Source organism: Amia ocellicauda, chromosome 16, assembly GCF_036373705.1.
Source record: "Amia ocellicauda isolate fAmiCal2 chromosome 16, fAmiCal2.hap1, whole genome shotgun sequence".
NCBI classification, from domain to species: Eukaryota; Metazoa; Chordata; class Actinopteri; order Amiiformes; family Amiidae; genus Amia; species Amia ocellicauda.
In genome coordinates, this window is record NC_089865.1 from 9,608,567 (window position 1) to 9,628,917 (window position 20,351).

Below are 20,351 nucleotides of genomic sequence, written 5' to 3' on the forward strand. Positions count from 1 at the left end.
CTAAAAATTCTACAAACAATACCCCATAATGATGACGTGAAAGAAGTTTGTTTGAAATCTTTGCAAATTTAAAATAAAATAAAATAAAAAAAAGCACATGTACATACGTATTCACAGCCTTCTGTAGTCACATTATACTGTTCGAAGTGCATATGCATGACAGTTGAGTGCTGTAAAAGAGTCGTATACAAAGCATCCACTAAACTGTTAACTTTACTCGGTTCCCATTATCTTTCTTGTGTTGTGTAATTAAACACAACACTCACAATGTGTCATGCATTTCTGAGCAATAGCCTCTAGCTAGTGTAATTGTCATTAAGAAAATTACCCTAATTCAGATTGGCTTATGAAGATGTGTAATGGTTGATCTCACTAAATATAATGAAAAGTAAAATGATACACATTTGATGAGGAACTTCATTATGTCATTAATGTTTTAAGACATTGAAAGCAGGTCTTAAAGTCAGCCACCAATTAGTTCACTTCATTAGTTCATATGATGGTGCTTCCACCAAATACCAAATCTCAATTAAGTCATGTATAAATACTACAGCGACAGGGCAATAAAGAAGGTGTGGGATTTAACCTAAGGCAGTAGTGGTGTAGCTTACTTTTGGCTTCTGTTTTGCCCTGTTGCTGTTGGATTTTGATCATACACCACAGAAAATTCACAAATTGTGCTCCACTTGTTTGATGCTCTTTCATTGGGCAGTGTGTGATGCCAACTCTAGGGATTTGTTTTTCTTCCTCCCGAGAGATGCACCAGTCACATAAGGCAGTGTGTTCGAGGCTAAGTAAACTGAGGTCTTGGCTCAAAAACAATTGAGTATTTGTCTGTTCCATGGGTCTGTTAACCAAGGTTAAGAGAAACAAGATAGTAGAAGAAACCAATATATATCGCATTTCATATTTTAAGGATGTTTGTTGTCCTAAGGTCAGCAACTGCCATCCACAGGCCAATTATAGTAACTACATCAACTACACAATAGAATCAAATTCGATATTCCATTCGTGCTCTTTTTTAAAGAATATTATTTTATTTTATTTTCCTGTGAAATTGACCTTTGCCTTTTTACATTTCTCTGGCAAATATTGTAAAAGTCCTTTTCAAAACATTCACTGAATAGTTTAGCATTGAATCGCACAACTTTGAAAACCAATTGATTGGTTTTACCATTTGAAAAACGTAGGTACTCGATTACAGTTAATAATGATAAATAAACTAATAATAAACTAAGATTGTAAATCATTCAAGAGAAAAAAATAAATATATTTTATATACATACACTGAAAGAGTTGTCTTATTCATGCCTAGCTTCTATATGTGCTTTATTGTATACAGTATGTCTGCTGTCGCTTTGCTGGGTTTGCTTTCATAATGGTTCATACAAAGATTTATTTAACTGCAATGCGCTTTGTATCTAATGCAATGTTTGAGAATTTGCTAAGCCTTGATACAAAAAAATGTTGTTACTGATATATAAGTGTTTGGAATCATAATGCTGCAAAATGACATTTATAACATTGGTGTGTCTTGCACAGTTTCACCTTGCTTATTATTGTATTGTGTGCACTGAATACAGCTCAAATGTAATGTTTGCTGGGTCCAAAAGTGTCAGTGTAAAGAAAAACACACAGTTGAAAAGATTTTGGTTTACCACAAAGGAAACTGACAGCATCTGTAATCAAACTAATGTGGAAAAGTCTCTGAGGCCTATGATCTCATAATGATACAATAACAGATTGCTAAGCCTGATGTATCCCATTGTAGCGAAGTCTGTTCAAACACAACCTCAGAAATGTCAATGAATTTGTGATTTTTATTTATTAATTACATCGTATTTTATTCAATATATTTAAAAAAATATGAAGCTGCAGAAAAGAGTATTGAAATCCAAAATGGAATTCTGATGTTTCATTTGTTAGATATCTGATTTATATATATATATATATATATAAATAATACAATCTGTGAGAATACCTTTAAACATCATAAATTAGTCTATGCCACATGCCTGGCAGTGGTAAGTGACAGGTATTTGGTCGACATCAGTTTATTTTCAAAATCAAAATGATGTGCATGCCATTGACAAAAGGTTAATCAAAGTGAAGCAAGCTTGAAACATCAAAGAGAAAAATGAAAATGCCAGCTCCTCATACTGAATGGCATTTGATTTTTAACAAGTGATTAGTGAGTTAAAAAAGTAATGATTCATATACCTTCAGAACAAAATCTATACTTTTATACATTTATTTCATGAACTGTTTGAATCAATGAATTGATTGATTAAACTTTCATGTTTCATTCAATTACCCAGGTAACTTAACTATTTATACAAGGAAACTCTTATCTTTTGATCAGAGGGGTCCATCTGGTGGTTGTATTAGGCAGTGCCGATAAGTCATACTTTATTCTGCACTATTGCGCTTAAAAAAAATCATGAATGCAGAATGTGTCCTGGTCTTGGTCTCTCGAGTATTTTTTTTGTCAGATGCAGTGCAATGAAAGCACTGATGTCTTCATCCATTACATGAGGAAATGCTTTGCTGTGTTCAAAACGTGGTCTGCTGTGGACAGTGTAGGGATCCAGCCTCAAATAGACCAGTCATTTAATTGTGTGATTTGTGTGTGTATTGGTGGCTTTGCATGATCCTGTAATAGCTTTTTGAAGTCAACATGGAAGGCATCATGTTCAATTATTCAAAAAATGATTCATAAAAACTTTCTTCACAGTCCACAGTATTACTGGTTTCAAAGGAGCCCATATGAAGCGTACATTATTACAATTTCATTACAAATTATTCACATTTTGATTAGGGAATTGTATTTGTATAGTTTCTCACATTAGATTGACTTTAACAGTACATTTTAATGATTATGTCAATGTTTACTTTATTGTTCATATAGTGTATTGCAATTTTGGTTAAGGAATACAGTTTAATTTAAAACGTTCTCAATATTTTTGAACAGGAGTGGTCAAGGTGGAGTATGGGGATGTATCGTCTCGCAAAGCATTAAGGGAAGCCCTGAGGTGTCAGCCTTTCTCATGGTATCTGGAAAATATCTATCCAGATTCTCAAATCCCAAGAAGATACTACTCGCTTGGTGAAGTATGAAGTCTTTAACATACTACTGAGTTTTAATTGGAAAACTTTATTACTGTCTAAAATGTAAGCTATTGCACTACAGGTAATTATAAAAATGAGTATTTTATGGAAGATTGTTCATCACAAACTACAGAGTAGCCTACTGGCTCTATGAAATTATAGATTAAAATAACACCATTAAGAATGTTCATTTGACGACGTTCGGAGGTGATGAAAATCTAGCTTGCTGTACTAAAACTGTTCTGTTCAAATTAAGCAATGAGGGTGTTTTCTTTCAAATGAAGAGCATGTTTTATGATTTGTGATTGTGTATGTTCCAACTGAAATGCTTATTTTCTCTCGTGACATTTAGATCAGAAATGTGGAAACAAATCAGTGCATGGACAACATGGGACGCAAGGAAAATGAAAAAGTCGGCTTCTTTAACTGTCACGGGATGGGGGGCAATCAGGTAAGGATGTGTGTAGCATTCAGTTTATACTATATGTGCTGCTGAGAATGTCCTGAGGTTGTTGCAGACAGTTGCTGGTGTGTTCTAAATAAAGACAACAAACTAAAGAGCATATCATTAGAAATAATAGCTTTATTTTGTGTGAAAAAACCCCCTGAACAAAACTAAATTTGTAGGCTGTATATATTTACTCCACTGTGCTACAACTATGTCCCATGATAAAGAGAGGCTTATGTCAAGCAAGTGTTGTGTATATATTTGTCAGTCAGTAAACCCTTAAGGACAAGTGACAGAGATTAACTCTTTTGGCATTTAAATCTATTGAGCTTTTGAGGTCAAACTCGTATCTCGGTAATGTTAGCCAGCCTCCCAGACTGCGGCCAATTACCATTAATCTTATTCTCTGTCAACAACATTTTTTATGACTTATGTGTAGAATCCCGGCTTCTGTCAAAATATCATAGGAAAAAAGAGAAACATTTGGGCTGACTCTCAGGCTTAATTGTACTGATAAGGATATTGAAATTAAAGAAATTAAAGGCTGTAACATAACAAATTGTGGAATTTTCAAGGCTAAAGTATCCGCTATTATGCTTTTATTTTTTCTAATATAGCTCAGGATGCAATTATAGTTTTCATCCATGTATCATCTATACATATCAATGCCCCAGACATTACACTGTGCACTCCAGCAGACTAAACGATAAGGTCTTCAGATCCAAAAAAAGATAGATAATGGGGAAACCAATACCTTGAGGAAAAGCTTTGTGTGTGTGAGTGTTAATTAATTCAACATGAAAGATATTCCTGTTTTTTTTTTTTTAGTCCTACTGTTTCAAGTGTACTATATAGTAAATATAAATACTGTTTGCAGTGGTTCATGTGAGGAAATGACAGTTTGTTTCATTGTGTGGTAACTTACAAGGCATGCTATGCTAAAGCTTTCAATGGTTTTAAATGTGGACCTGATGACCTTTAACTTTAATATAAGATTAGAGTGACAGCGATTTTGCTTTTTACAACATTGTTGGGCTTTGATTAGTTAAAGGTTAATACAAGGGCATACTCCACTGAGAAGTTTAACTGTGACCAGAAAGAGCTTTCCGGGGTGGTGACAGGTACTGTGAACCATAGAGGATGAAATGCCATGTAGCCAGAATGTGTCAGTACATGGAGTTGCAAGACTGACCTCCTTTTGTAAATGATTTTATTCCCCCCCACATCTACACACTGTGCCTGAGGAATTCATGGAAATAACATATTTCTGTTGGCCTGAGGTCTGCGTTTGGGATCAGGAAGGGGTTTTGTTTTGTTCCTTTACAGGTCTTTTCTTACACTGCTGACAAGGAGATCAGGACTGATGACCTGTGTCTGGACGTATCTAGGCTGAACGGCCCTGTCGTAATGCTGAAATGCCATCACATGAGAGGAAATCAGCTGTTTGAATATGATGCTGAGGTGAGTATAATTATTTTTTATTTTTTTTGTTTGTTATTTTAGGATTGCACACATTTGCGTATGGGAAGGGAATTAATTCCTTTTTAAAACAAGTGTGTAGGTTTATTGGAATTATTTTTAAAAGCATTGTTAATGTTGTATATTCCATGTGTGTTTTATTTTTACTCAAACCCTTTTCCTTAACCCAAATGAAAATGGCCCAGTACCTTCTCAGACTCAATTTATCTTACAGGGTGTTTTCTAGTAAATTTCATGAGTAAATCCCATTTACTCATTGCTTTTTTTTTCAACCACAGATGTAATTCTCTTGAGTTTTTCTCCCAAACAAGCACATGCATCCTGAAATCGTTTAAATAAATACATATGAAAACAGTGGCAGATAATTTCTATTTTATAATACTGTTGATAAAAATACATTTGAGCATTCAGTATTATTTAAGTTTAATAGTATACATAATTGTAATTGTATAACTGTACTTACACATTGTTTTTAATGGTTATAACAGTGAAACAAAAGTTTAATTATTTTGAACCAGCAGATGGAGCTAAAAAGCAATTTTATATTTGTTTAGAATATTCATACTCTATATATAATGAAAATATAATTATCTTTTTTTAATTTACACAATCGTGTTATTGTTTTGTACCAGGTTACCGTTCTATATTCTCATAAAACTGAAATGATTATCTACTGTAATAATAATGTAATGACTACATATATTTTTTAGAGTTGATAAGATTATATTTAGCAGATATAATTTATAATAAATATAGTCTGACTGCACTGTGATTACTCTGCATTAAAAACAGAGCTCCACCATCCACATTAAAGTAAAACTATTATGTGATAGCACTGCATGATTTAAACCTCATTCAGTCATTTAGAAAACTGAAATGTAATTTGAAAGAAGAGCAATACCATCTAATGTCCTCACTGCACAATAGTGAGGGTTTTCAGAGTAGCTCAGGTTTTTGTTTGCAGGACCTTGACATTATTAGTTCATTTTAATTAGCTTTCCAGTTATTTACCTTCATTTAAAGTAGCAAATTATAGCAGTATATCATAAACTGTAAATGTTTAGTCACTTAATTCAGATCCGATCCTTCATGATACAATATAATTTCATCCTATTCTGCGTCTATTTTGGATAAGTAAAATATGCATTCTGTTGATTTTATTTTCCACTTTACACTCAGTATGTAGGAAAATGGGAATATGACTTTAAGGTAAGCTTCTTTTAATGGTTTAAAGGTATGTTCTTGAGTGCAGTAGAGTCCTCCCTTTGCCATGTGACCTGTCTCTAGAGCCCCTTTCCATTTACATTCAGAAGGTGTTTTCGTAGATTTATAGAGGATATGATGTTTTAGTGCTTTTAATATTTGATGTTTAAATATTGTAACATTCAAAATATTTTTTGTACAAAACTAACAGTGTAGTCTTGCTATCAGTCAGATACTATTATTATGATTATTATTATTCATATAATGCACTTACCACTCAAGCTGAGCTTTTCTTTTTCCTTCAAGCAGATGTTCAAAGGTCAATTGAAATTATGTACTTTAGCTGTGTATCTTTAATTACTCTGAAACTGGATAACTACTTGCTAATTGGCAATCCTTGGTTGAAATAATTATTTTACCCTATTGTTTATATTTTGATTACCTACAGCAAATTAAAATTAGGACATATTGATGGTCAATATGCATTTTATGTATTTTGTTTAAATCCCAGATAGTTTTTTGTATATTTTAAGATACACATGCACATATAGTATATATGTATGTATGATAAACATAAATAAATTATACACCGATCAGCCATAACATTATGACCACCTGCCTAATATAGTGTAGGTCCCCCTTTTGCCACCAAAACAGCCCCGACCCGTCGAGGCATGGACTCCACTAGACCTCTGAAGGTGTGCTGTGGTATCTGGCACCAAGACATTAGCAGCAGATCCTTTAAGTCCTGTAAGTTGCGAGGTGGGGCCTCCATGGATCGGACTTGTTTGTCCAGCGCATCCCACAGATGCTCGATTGGGTTGAGATCTGGGGAATTTGGAGGCCAAGTCAACACCTTGACCTCGTGATTCATCAGACCAGGCCACCTTCTTCCATTGCTCTGTGGTCCAGTTCTGATACTCACGTGCCCATTGTAGGCGCTTTTGGCAGTGGACAGGGGTCAGCATGGGCACCCTGACTGGTCTGCGGCTACACAGCCCCATACACAACAAACTGCGATGCACTGTGTGTTCTGACACCTTTCTATCAGAACCAGCATTAACTTTTTCAGCAATTTGAGCTACAGTAGCTCGTCTGTTGGATCGGACCACATGGGCCAGCCTTCGCTCCCCACGTGCATCAATGAGCCTTGGCCGCCCATGACCCTGTCGCCGGTTCAGCGCTTTTCCTTCCTTGCACCACTTTTGATAGGTACTGACCACTGTAGACCGGGAACACCCCACAAGAGCTGCAGTTTTGGAGATGCTCTGACCCAGTCGTCGAGCCATCACAATTTGGCCCTTGTCAAAGTCGCTCAGATCCTTACGCTTGCCCATTTTTCCTGCTTCTAACACATCAACTTTGAGGACAAAATGTTCACTTGCGGCCTAATATATCCCACCCACTGACAGGTGCCATGATAACAAGATTATCAGTGTTATTCACTTCACCTGTCAGTGGTCATAATATTATGGCTGTTAAGTGTTAACAATGGTAAAAATGTTTTTACTTAAAATATGACTATGTAGGTAGCAATAGCTATTTTAGTAATGTATATCTTTAATATCTGCTTGATAACATTAAAATGTAAGTTTCTGTTGCGTGGACTGCCCCAACAGGCAGATGATGTCATTAAATATTTGGTAAAGAAAAAGTATCCTAACTCCAGAAACACTAATCACGTTTTGTTTATTAACCATTGTATCATTATTCCAAAAGACACTTACCCAGTAGTATTTGTCCATTAAATCGAATTATGTTATTGTTGCAACATACTCTCATATTTCATTAGCTTTATGTTTTGTCAGTCAATAAAAATGCAGTATAAAATGCATGCTATAAAAAGCCTGTAAATGATTTCTTCAAACACAATGTTGACTTTTCAGACGTTTGTAGTCCAAAAAAGTAAGGAAACCAATAACCACACTTGTGGGACAACAGTTATTTTATATATTTGAGTTGCTCACACACAAAACTGATCATTCAAATTTTTTTTGTCATTTGGTCCCATAAGAGCTGTATTTTATACTGTATTTGTTATTCATGTCAGTGTTTTTGTATCAGTAGCTTAGATATGATCTAATTAATAGTGGTCCAATTCCCTTTCTGAGTGTTCACCTCCATTATTCTTTGTGATCTTGTTTTGCATGGCTTCGTTTGTACACAGAAACGCACTTTTCGTCATATCATCACCCAGTCATGTCTAACAATTAGCCGACTGGAAGATGGAAGTTACGGTCCTACTGTGGAGTATTGTGATAACAGTCCTGTGCAAACATGGAATTTAAGGAACTACACAAGACTTGAAGTTTTTAGGAACATCTTTTACAGTCCTACAGATTATTTTCTGTAACAGTTCTTGTAAACTTCCAGGTCAGTATCCTAGTGCTCGTTGTGTGTGATGTAGTGATTTAGCAAATGAGTTGAATAGTTTCTTTACACTCTTAGGTTATTTTTGTTATCCATTTGCAGATGTAGATTCAGTATTTCTCAGCAATATTGTGAATTTCAATAGCATTCAATCTGTGAACAACAATATATTTCTAATGTAGCCTACTTGTAAATAGACTTCATGTCAGAAAGTACATCTCCTTGACTAAATGTACTTTTACCAAGAATATGACTATAGCTCTAGGCCACTTTTAATGCCATTCATAAATAATGCAAAACGTTGGTCGTCTGCATCTCCTCAGTAATAGGGGAACAGGTATTGACACATGACACTGGCCAGATGCATTGATGAGTGTGGGTGAGTTACCTAGCATCTTGTGTAGTTTTTGAAATGAATGAAAAAGATAGTCAACTATCCTTTTCAAACGATAAAAGACATCCCACAGCAAGTCTAGATGGGAATGCTACACTGTACGTTCCTCTTCTCTGCCTCCGCTTTAGATGAAATCCCACTTGACATTTATTTTCTATATAAATATTTTATTGTATTTGAAGATTCGGTACTTCATCCCACATAGTTTGAACTTGAACAAGCTCGTTTAAGAAGATTTTGTTTCAATTTTGCTTTGGCCGCAGCAGTGTATGACTGCATTTGTTTGCCTTTGTCTTACGAGTAATTTCAGCTGTGCCTTCATTTTAAAGGCTCTTGGCTTCTATAGCCTCATACAGCACCACAGCTGGGCTAGGAAAATCTAACGGCCTTGGACGGCTCTGTTTGCATTTGGAGGCTTTGTTGCTAGGCAAAGCATATTGTTTTTTTTTTTCCTTCAATGTTTGTTTGTTTCTTTGTTCATTTATTTATTTGTGGATTGTAGTTTTGGTACTTGGTAGGGGAAAGGTAGTAAACTGACAGCCCAGAGCCTTAATCCTCCCATCTGCTAGAACAGGTGGAGCACAGACAGACAAGCTGCCAACCCCCCTTTCACCCCCTTAGAGCCTCATCCCTACGCATGTGGGATTCCCAGTTACTGGGGTGGTAGGTTAATTAAGAACCTTTTTTGTGGGTTTTGTCTTCCCGTCATGCATTGCCGAGGTGCTGTAAGATTTAAAACACAATAATGATGGCATGACATGCAGACTGGTTATTTATCAGATGTATGTATTACATTATCTCAAGGCAGGCATTATTGTATAGTGTTTGTCTTTATTGAGGATTGTCTTTTGCCTTGTTCTGTTTTTTGTTTTGTTTTTATTCTTAACATAGCTAGAGGTGTCTAAGATTAGTGTCAGCACAAACATATAGGCTAATAATTTAGACATTCTCTGTCGAGCTGTTCTTTTCATGCTTTTCAATGCAGCAAACAGGGTAAATCAGCTGTGCTGAGAGCAGGCTGTTGGAAGTCATATTCATTAAGTTGTAGGACTTCAGCTGTGCACACATTCGGAAACGGCCATATGAGGCAGTTAAGGTAGCTGGTAAGCTTTTAATGAGTTTTTATTTCTATTGAAGAGCAATTAAATAGTAATGAAAGAGAATGCCCAGCGTATTTTAATATTTTCATTAAATATAGATTAGTGCTTTTCAGAATGAGGTAAATTTTCTTTTTTTTTTTCCTTATGTAACTTATGTGATTTTTGTGAACGTTTTTTATTTAATTTATTGGAGCTCATATTTTCTATTTTGTCTGAGGTGCATTTCATATGAAATCGTTAAAGCTTGAGTTTTACTTGTTTATGTTGCTGTATTTATGCTAACATAAGTATTGTAGTTTGGAATGATAATATGCATTTATTTTGTACAGTGCATTTGCATTTGTTTTAATATATATTTTTAAATATTAAATATATACATAAAATATTTTATTTTAGTCTGTAAATGCAGATTGTTTGTAGAAACCTGATTGTGTAGCAGTGTTGTTGACATCATAAAATAACTAATAAGAAGATTGGTAATGTTTAAAGAAATTTGGAGTACAGTTTATGTACATTTATTATTATTATTATTATTATTATTATTAGTAGTAGTAGTAGTAGTAGTAGTGTGTAAACTTGCATTGAACCAAACACCCATTCATCTGAACGGATATCCCCTGAGCTGCTCGGATGACCGAGTTTGCACTGCACACATGCAAATATGTGTTTATACTCTTAGTGTTGATTTACTGAGTTAAGTTTATAAGTCTGCAAAAAAATAGAGCATAGTCGCATGACAAAGGCTTTTCACATAACATATCCTACCCTGCTTTACCATTGCCTTTATTTAATGTCATAAGCTGTTGAAGGAAAGTCTGGTACAAGATACTGACATATTGTTATTCACAATAGGGGAATCTAATTCTAGTGCCGGGGTGTCACTCTTTATTTTGATTGAACTGTTATGTTACTCTTTCTTTAAAATACTGTCAAATCCAAGCAGATTGAGGAAAAATATATAAAAACTTTAAGCATTGTGAAAAAATGTGGATTAAGAGTAGAAGCTACTAATCAGCGAGAAAAGCCTTCCACAAACTTAATTTTGCATAATACCTGTAACTCAATGTGTAATATGGTCACTGTAATAATTGAATACTTAGATTAAGTGATTTCTCTGGGGAGAAGTTTAGCTGGAGCTGATTTAAGTTACATTTGCTGATTCAGTTTGCATACCGTATAAGCTGCTTTCCTGCCTCTCATCACACATGGGTATTTGAAATGAGGGAAATAAAGCACTGAGTGTGCAGTGGTAGGGAATTGCCCTGCAATCCTAAAATCCTTTTCAACTTTGACTTTTTCAGAGGATGACACTTCAGCACGTCAACAGTAACCAGTGTCTCGATATGCCTTCTGAGGAGGACAAAATGGTTCCCACCCTGAGGGACTGCAGCGGCAGCCGATCCCAGCAGTGGCTGCTGAGAAACATGACCTTGAGTGCCTGAAGCCCACGAAGAGACGACTCTCACTGGCAGTGTCTACAGGGTACCTACCACTTCGTCGCCAGTTGATTTTACTTGTCAGAGGCAATGTCAGTTATGCTGCCTAGTCCCATTATTACTATCTGGACAAGTGTGGACTTGGGCCAGAATTTTCCTGCTCCACGTCTTTGACACAGTGCAACATTGTTTCCTCAAGGGACTGTCTTGCTTCACAGGAGATCATAACACATTCTGTCATTAATGTTTTGTGCACATTATACAGAGAACACAGCAGAAGACTACATTTTTCAGATTCAGCATATTTCAGAAAATAGAGCGAATTCTGGGGAATTCAGGTGCCACTGAAAATATGTGAAGTCTTTGCCATGTTTCTGAAGCTGTTCACTCTCAGATATGGCATAGTGAAGGAGGATTTCTTCCTTAACAGCAGTTATGATCAGTGGCATATAAGCATATCTTTATTGGGGGGGACTTAATCATATGACTCAGGGTATTTTATAAGGCCATGTGCTGTAATGATTTTTGGTGATATTTAATCTTGTCCGAGGGGAGGTCCTAATAAAATGTTTGACATTTTACCACTAGATACACCGTTACATGTGTGATTTGGCAACTCTAATTACCGTAAAACTTCAATTAAACGCCCCCGGTGTATATTCCAAATAACTGCAAGAAGCCCCAGCATTAATTGGAGACCAGCAATCGTAAGAGACTGGCGTTTGTATTAAACATTCATGAATAAATAGACATCATGGACTCGTGCAGGTTAAGAAGAGCCTGCAAACATTGCTTCATTGTAGAAGTAGGCAAATAGGCCAGGCTTTTATTTTTGTATGTATTATTATTTATTATTAATTTGCTTTCCAAAGATGCAAATCACATTCAGTGTATGGTGAACTATACAGTGGATTGAAAATAAGATATCGGTAATTCTGTTAGCAGTCTAAGATTCAATATACTGTTAACTCTCGTTAAATAAACACAAAGCACTTCAACAAAACTGTGGAACTACGTTTTAAACCAAACAATCAACATTATACTTTGTTTGTCGCAATTGACAGTTAGTTCAATCACTGCAATTAACAGCAATACAAATATACAGCTATATATAATAAAAACACACGTGATGGTGTTTTTTTTAATTAATATACAGTATATATATTTACTGAAAACAAGAAAGGTTGTGGTTGTGGATATGTTGTGGAAGGTTCTTTCAAATGTGTTAATGCATCTTTAGAAACTGTATCGATTTCCCTTTTCTTTATTTATAAAACATTGTCAAGTCTGTTTTGTAACGCCTAACCTGGCGTTTATTAGAGACCGGCTTTTGTTTACATGATTATGCAAATCAACCCAGCGACTATTGGAGACCGGCTGCTATTTGAGACCCAGCGAGTATTGGAAGTTTTACGGTAATTTTAATCCTAGTGTATTCATTTATTATCATTCCAGTTCCATGGTTGTGCTTACTGTCATTTGTTTGTTTGTTTGCTAATGTAGAGAAAAGCATTTAAAAAATATAGTCAGACAGAATTCTTTGATCTGCACTATTCTGAAATGGTCATTGAATGTGTCAAGATGCATAACAAGTAGGATAAAATAAGGGAAATTGTATTGCTTTATTATATTATGTATTCAAGATTTTGATCTGCATTTTGCCCTTCTCCGCCCCAGAGCAACTTAATTCCTTTCAATAATCTTGAATTGAAAAGGTTTAAATACAAATCTGTTTTTATTCAGTTGATTTGGGAGATTAAAACCAGTGTAGTTAGGAGTCCACGTAGACTCCTAGGTCTTTCTCATGCATTACTTCATCTAATTCTATTCCTCCCATAGTGTAATAATAGTGGACATTTTTGTTACCTGCATGTACTACCTTGCACTTGTCCACATTGAATTTCATCTGCCAGGTGTTGGCCCACAAATGAATATTATCTAAATTCCCTTTGAAAAACCTAAACCTATATAACTATACCAGAGTCCAGATCATTAATATAGATTAGAAAAAGCAAAGGCCCTAGTACTGATCCCTGTGGAACTCCACTAACAACCTCACTCCAGTTAGAAGAGACTCCTCTAATCGACACCCTCTGTTTCCTAGACATCAACCAGTTCATAATCCATCTACTTACATTACCCTGAATGCCTACAGCTTCCAATTTGAGGATCAGTCTTTGGTGTGGAACCTTATCAAAAGCTTTTTGGAAATCTAAGTATATCATATCATATGCTTTCACATGATCTACAGCTGCAGTTGCATGTTCAAAAAACACTAATAGATTAATAAGACATGATCTGCCTCATCTAAACCCATGTTGACTATCTCCAAGAATATGGTTTTCATTAAGATGCTCCTCTATTTTCTGTCTAATCATTTTCTCCAACATTTCACAGGTGATGCAGGTGAGACTGATTGGTCTGTAATTTCCTGGCTCAGTTTTGTCCCCTTTCTTGTGGATTGGTTTGACATTTGCTGTCTTCCAGTCAGTTGGCAAATCCCCTGTTCTAAGAGTGAAATACTCCTTTAGAACATTTGCCAAACCTTGTTCGTTTTCCAAGATACTTCCATTTTTGCCCTTTATCTGTTTCACTTGCTCCTTTATTGACCTCTTGCTGTTGTAGTATTGAAAAAAGCTCTTGGTATTAGTTTTAGCTCAAAGAGCTATGTTTCTTTCTATTTCCATCCTTGCTTTCCTGATCCCTTTCTTAAGATCTCTTTGCAGTTCAACATATTCTTTCTATTTTGTTTCATCTCTATCCCTTTTGTATGCACTATACAACATTTTCTTTCTCTTGATATTTTTTGCATACTTCTATTAAACCATTTTGGCCAGTGTTTTTTGGTACAAATTTCTCCTGAGCCTCAGGTAGTATATTCTTAAAATATAATATCCATTTTCAACTTAATCTGTATCCAGTGTGCTCAAGTCTAACTCTCCTAAGTGCCACCTCATAACTTCAAGGTTTGCTTTTCTAAAATTGAAGACCATTGTTTTAGACTTGGGCCTTGTTTTTTGCAAGTATGCCTCAAAGCTAACCATATTGTGATCACAGTTTGCCATTGGTTAACTAGTGTCCCTCTGACTCTATCTTGGGTCATTTGAAAATATCAAGTCAATGCATGCGCTCTCTCTGGTTGGTTCCCTGACAAACTGAGTTAAAAAGCAGTCATTTACTATCTCGGCCATTTCTATTTCTGCTTCTGTAGTCCCAACTGGGCATTCCCAGGCACATCCTTGCTACATGCAGTCCTGATTACACTGTACAGTGCAACATCTTGTTAAATATCTGAGTTGGGTGGTCCTTCCACTAATCCTCCAGATCTTTAAGTCAAAGATTTAACCCATTAAGATTCTGTTTCATTACTACGATCTAATTTTAATTCTTCTGCTTCAATGTCATTTGTGACACATAATGCTACCCCACCACCTCTTTGATTTTGCCTGTCCCTCCTAAACTGTGTATCCTTTCAACTTGTATTCATCCCCATCATTTTCTGTAAGCCATGTTTCCGTCACTCCTACAACATCATAGTCACCCACCAGCACTGTGGCTTCTAGGTCTAAAATCTTGTTCCTTATACTCCTGGCATTGAGGTACAAACATTTCAGGACTTTCCTACTAGTAGCTTCCTTTGGTTTTCTTTCCTTAGTGGAACATCTCCCATTGTCAGAACTTTTGATTAAGCAAAAATTAAACCTATTATATATTCCCACAAATTCTTAATAATTAATATTTTATAGAAAGGGTAAAAGCAATTTGGCTGGTATTCCTCTTACAAAATTAATATCAAATTTAATAATGTAGTACATTAGAGCCATGCATATCAATTATTGCTGTATTTATAAAAAGAAGGGACCAAATTTATTGTGAAAATACACAACACTTGAAGTGTAAAACAATCAGTTAAAATTCTAAAGTAATTTTCTAAGGGGAGAGGGATACATATGTCTAGAATTTGTTCTCTAAATATGCTTGGTATGTATAATTTGGGGGCTTATGTAAAAGTCTTGTTATATGTATGTACTTTCTATGGCAATGTTCATACTCTTTTTTAAAGTCAGGGATTGCAGTCTTTCATTTCAATTTATTTTAACTTTCTTGTACTCTTGAAGTTATTAATGAATGTCACAGAAAGCTATTTAAAATGTCGAACAAATCTTAAATAACACCAAATATTTTTTTTCCCATAAAGTATTTTTTCTCTTCAATCATAATTTAGTATACCTGAAATATTTTTATCATTAAACAAATCGATCATATAAAAGACATTTATATACTGTACATTTGCAAAAAAAACACCTTTATACATAATGTAAATCCCTGATTATAGAAAGCAGGTTATATATAAATTACAATAACAATATGGATATATAATTGAAAGTGTAATCATTTTGTAATAGTGGGAGCTGCATCCTTAGTTCTGCTGTTTAAAGTTTGGAAGTTCAGTGTGAAAGGAAGCAATCAATCGGACACCTACATCCTCGATGTATTTAAAGTTATTCTAGGGCAGTCCCATTTTACAGTGCTAAATTGGTGTTACACATTCTCAGTTCAGATTAGGAAATTGTAAACGTATATATATATTTAGAAAATAAACTACATATTTGAAATCCAGTTTCAATATTTAAGACCACAGTTGTTCCAATTTTCAACCTCACATTTACCTCTCAAATTCAGAGGCTGATGAATGATGAGGAACTGTTGCTATGAAATATAGGGGATTATCCAGCATGGCTAAGAAAAGGTATGTTACAGTACAGTTGAATACATATTTAATACATTGGTTTTAGAAGTAGAGCTCCTGATGACACCAGTGACTCACTGTTACCTGTTAACACTCAATAGAATAAGCTACATTCACTACATTTCTTAAATATTTCATTGATGCATTATTGTCACAAAAACACATACACAATGTAAATATTTCTGATCAGATTCTGAAAATCGCTGTAAATACAAAACAAAATATTTTTTTAATAAATATTAAGGATATAGGCCCTGTAAAAATGCTAATGATATTTACATATTATTTACATGTTATGTCTATAGAATTTTATACTTTACTGAATCATTAATAGTAAACAGTGTACATGCTGTGTAATATGTTAGGGCTGACAGGAGTCCAGCTATTCCAGTTAATTTTACATAAGTGTTTTATGGACAGCAATCAGGAAAATATACACACAATAGATTAGAACCTATTGTGTGAGTTAACTGTGAAACCGTTTTCAACTGATATGTGTAGTGACAGGTCAGAGAAAACCTTAAAGGGAAATTAATCGGAACAGCTGTCTGCCAATTGCCCTCTAATGTGTGTGTGTGTGTGTGTTTGTGCATATACATATATATATATATATATATATATATATATATACATACATACACTTCAGTTTACTTTTCTGCTGTATGAGACATTTGTTGCCTGTAATAATAAAAAAAAAATGTATGAATTGATTTGTTATAATCCATTTTTAGCTCCATAGATATTTGTATATATAAAATATATATCATAATGATGGGTAATATTATAATAGGGCTTTTTTGAAAGTCCTTTGATGCTGCTATTTTAAGTGCATGTTACAGAAATTTAAAAAAGTAGTTTGTGTACAAAGGTGTTAAATAATGTAGAAGGCTTCAAGTTATGTTAGTTGCCATTGATGTATATTTAATGATTTGTACATTTTTGGAAGGAATAAACTTTACAAGTTTATGTTTGGGTTTGTCATTTTATAGACTGAAATATTTATATATTCTCTTAACTGGGTTATTACTGTTACAGGAGCATGCACCCCAGTACATTTAGTCCCTCTCAGCATACTAACTGATAATTAGTGAGTAATCTGCAAGTTATCTGAGTCAGCTATTTCAAATTGCTTTGGAAGAGAGATTTCAGAAGATACTGAGAAAACAGTATTTGCACTTAGGATTGTATCATTCCAAGTTTGCTTGATAACATTTAGTTTTTATGCAATATTGCAAGAATACAAGTCTTACCTTAGATCCATATTCTTCAAAGTGTATTATAACGGTAGTGTCAGTCCAGGATATATCGGTAAACATGATATTCCATCCCCAAGTCTGTTCTGAAATACGGTGAGAATGCATGTCATTAGTAGACAGTTCATACAAGTTACATATCCTACAGATTCCATGTGTATTCATTTAAAGTGTTTTTTTTTTATTTTTTATAATGTTCAATTAAGAATTGACTGTATATTATGTAAAATTATGTATATTTTAACCTGTTAATTTTCTTTTGTGAAAATAAAGATTCTGTACACTTTACCATACAGAGCATTTGTAGCTGGTGCGGTCAGAGCTCCCCACTCGGGGTTCGATGTGCTCCGCATAGTAGAGCGATAAGCCCACTACTTCAAAAGATCAGCACCTGGATATTCAAAAGGTTTGTGCACTGCACAGAGAGCTGTGCTCATCGCAAATGGCTATCAAACATAAATTAGCATTATTTGCCATATTGGTAACCTCATTTTGCGTGGCACGATCCATTCTGCGCCGTGAACAAATAATGATCATGCTATATTCATAGATATGCGCCATGCACAAAACCAGGTTTGCGACATGTTTCATAAGGCTTGGAAATGGATGGCGTTAGCTCTGTGCACAGCACCAGTCCAGTGGACATCGACATTCCAGCACACAGTCAATGGAAAGTGTGGAACTGACTAGTTTTTTAAGTATGGTTATGTGTGCTGCACAAATTCTGCACATAAGTCTTTTTTGACAGAATGGCAATAAATAAATACAAATAAATGAGAAATGTGGTTAGTCCATGGACATTTGGACAGTACTGATGCATTGTACACCCAGCAACAGCAACCCCGACATAGGCAAAGATATGCTGAAAATGTGTATCGCCCTCGGCAAATGTATAAGGAGCTCAAAAATAAGCACATTATGTCCAGGTATCATGTCTGACATGCTTAATTATCTATGTCACCTGCTGCATAATGACCTGGCCAGAACAAACCTGTGTAGTGTGGGATTATCTGAACTACTTATATGTGTCCTGGCTACTAGGATCTTCCAGATCTGGTGATACAGTGGGGATCACCCAATCTGCTGTGGCTATGCTTGGTTTCTTTTTTTCGAAATGTATAAATAAATAAATAAATGAAGGGTCTTCGATAGTATGCAGTGTATTTGTCTTCCCTTTTTTAATAACATGCAAAACCAAAGCCTTAGGAAAATTAATCAGAGATTTGTATTAGTCCATTTTTTTCCAATTCTAGTTTATAGATATGATAAAACTGTGTATATAATAAAAACGAGCAGCACTGAGCATTCAGACTTAATCAATGTTACATTTGTGACTTCAGTCATAACCACAGAACCACAGAAGGACACACTGGCACATCTCTGTTTGTACCTGACCATGTAAAATACTGCTTTGTTGGGCTTGATTTCCATTTAATCTTTTGGAGCTTTTGCCTCGAAGCAAAAGGAGAAGATTGTAATTTTCTTCAATTAGATTCCCCATGGTCATAAACCTATATTAAGTAAAGAGTAAATGAATCTATATTTTATAATTTATCCTGATATTCTAACAAATATTCCAGACTTGTATTCAGGTAATTATGTAAAACAATACATGAAAACTAGTTTCTAAAGTAACCTTTTTATTTTTCCCATTCATCCATTCTCTCTATAGTTTTAATCTGAAATGCTTGTTATGATTTATTTTCCAAACTTAAATTAACAAAATCTCTGAATATCTACAGAATGAGCTGTGGAAGTCTCCAGCCAGGCAAAAACACTGGGAGATCGCCCACTATGTAAATATTCACCCATCCACAGAAATGCAATAATTGGCTAAATGTATTACCTCTGTGATTAATGCATTTAGCTTTGGTTCAAAGCATGAGTAAAAAGTCACACTTGAGAAAAACTGAAATAATAAAGGAATTAACTTCTAATTTATCAAGAATAAATACATTTCTGCCAGAACCAAAGGAGTCTGTGCATCAAGACACACTGAGTTTTCTCACTGCAAGTTGTCTTATTTTTACATTTCTAAAAGGGAAGGGTGTGCAGGTAGGTGGGTGTGCAGGAGGGGCTGGTGTGCCCTATGCAATTTTAAAGCTAAGTAAGTGTGCCTTGAGCTATAAAGGGCTGGGAAACTCTGGTTTATAAAGTGGCACTGTATTATGGTAATTTTCACTGAGGTCATGTATTTTTAATAAGTATTTGTAAACTCCTAGGCAACCACTACAACATAATTTATGACTCGACCCATAAATGATTCTTGCTCTCACTGTTTGCCAAACACACACAGCAGGAGAACAGTGTGAGCAATACGCCATCCTCACACCTGTGCACTCTTGGCCCCTGCTGGGTATAAGCAACACCTGTGGATAACAGTGACACAGCGGCAGTAAAGCAGGCGATTAGGAAGCCAGCAGTTTAAAATAACATCTTAAAGGATTCCTTCTCTCTTCTTTAACGTTATATTATGCTTGGTGTAATTCGAACGGTTACTTTTTCTCCTACACCAAAATAAAACAAAGGTAACATTTGGCTATATTCAAATGCATTCAGAAGCTTATTGGCCTGTGATGATCTGTCATTACACAAAGTTAAGTGGTAATATCTATTTGCAGTCACTATTCCTGATGGTTATCTAGACCCTCTTGAAAGATGGCAGTCTTCCGTTCCTTTGCTCCACAAACTTGGTCATGTGGACTAGCTGAGACCATATTAAGGGGAAGGTTCTATCGGGTCTACAGGTGGGTATCTGCCCTGTGCTGTGCCAGTCCAGGGTGATGCTCCATTAGTATTTCATGGCCTCC

General features: G+C 35.2%; 1 protein-coding gene across 1 annotated transcript in view; it reads left to right on the top strand.

Annotated features, from left to right (window-relative positions):
* The window catches only part of galnt13 (polypeptide N-acetylgalactosaminyltransferase 13), a 38,869-nt gene extending 21,615 nt beyond the window's left edge, over window positions 1-17,254 (top strand). The window contains exons 9-12 of the mRNA XM_066687519.1: window positions 2,972-3,111; window positions 3,461-3,559; window positions 4,883-5,017; window positions 11,404-17,254. Of these exons, the coding sequence (XP_066543616.1) occupies window positions 2,972-3,111; window positions 3,461-3,559; window positions 4,883-5,017; window positions 11,404-11,544 (515 nt within the window). The 3' untranslated portion in view covers window positions 11,545-17,254. The remainder of the gene's footprint in view (window positions 1-2,971; window positions 3,112-3,460; window positions 3,560-4,882; window positions 5,018-11,403) is intronic.
* Window positions 17,255-20,351: the final 3,097 nt, after the last annotated feature.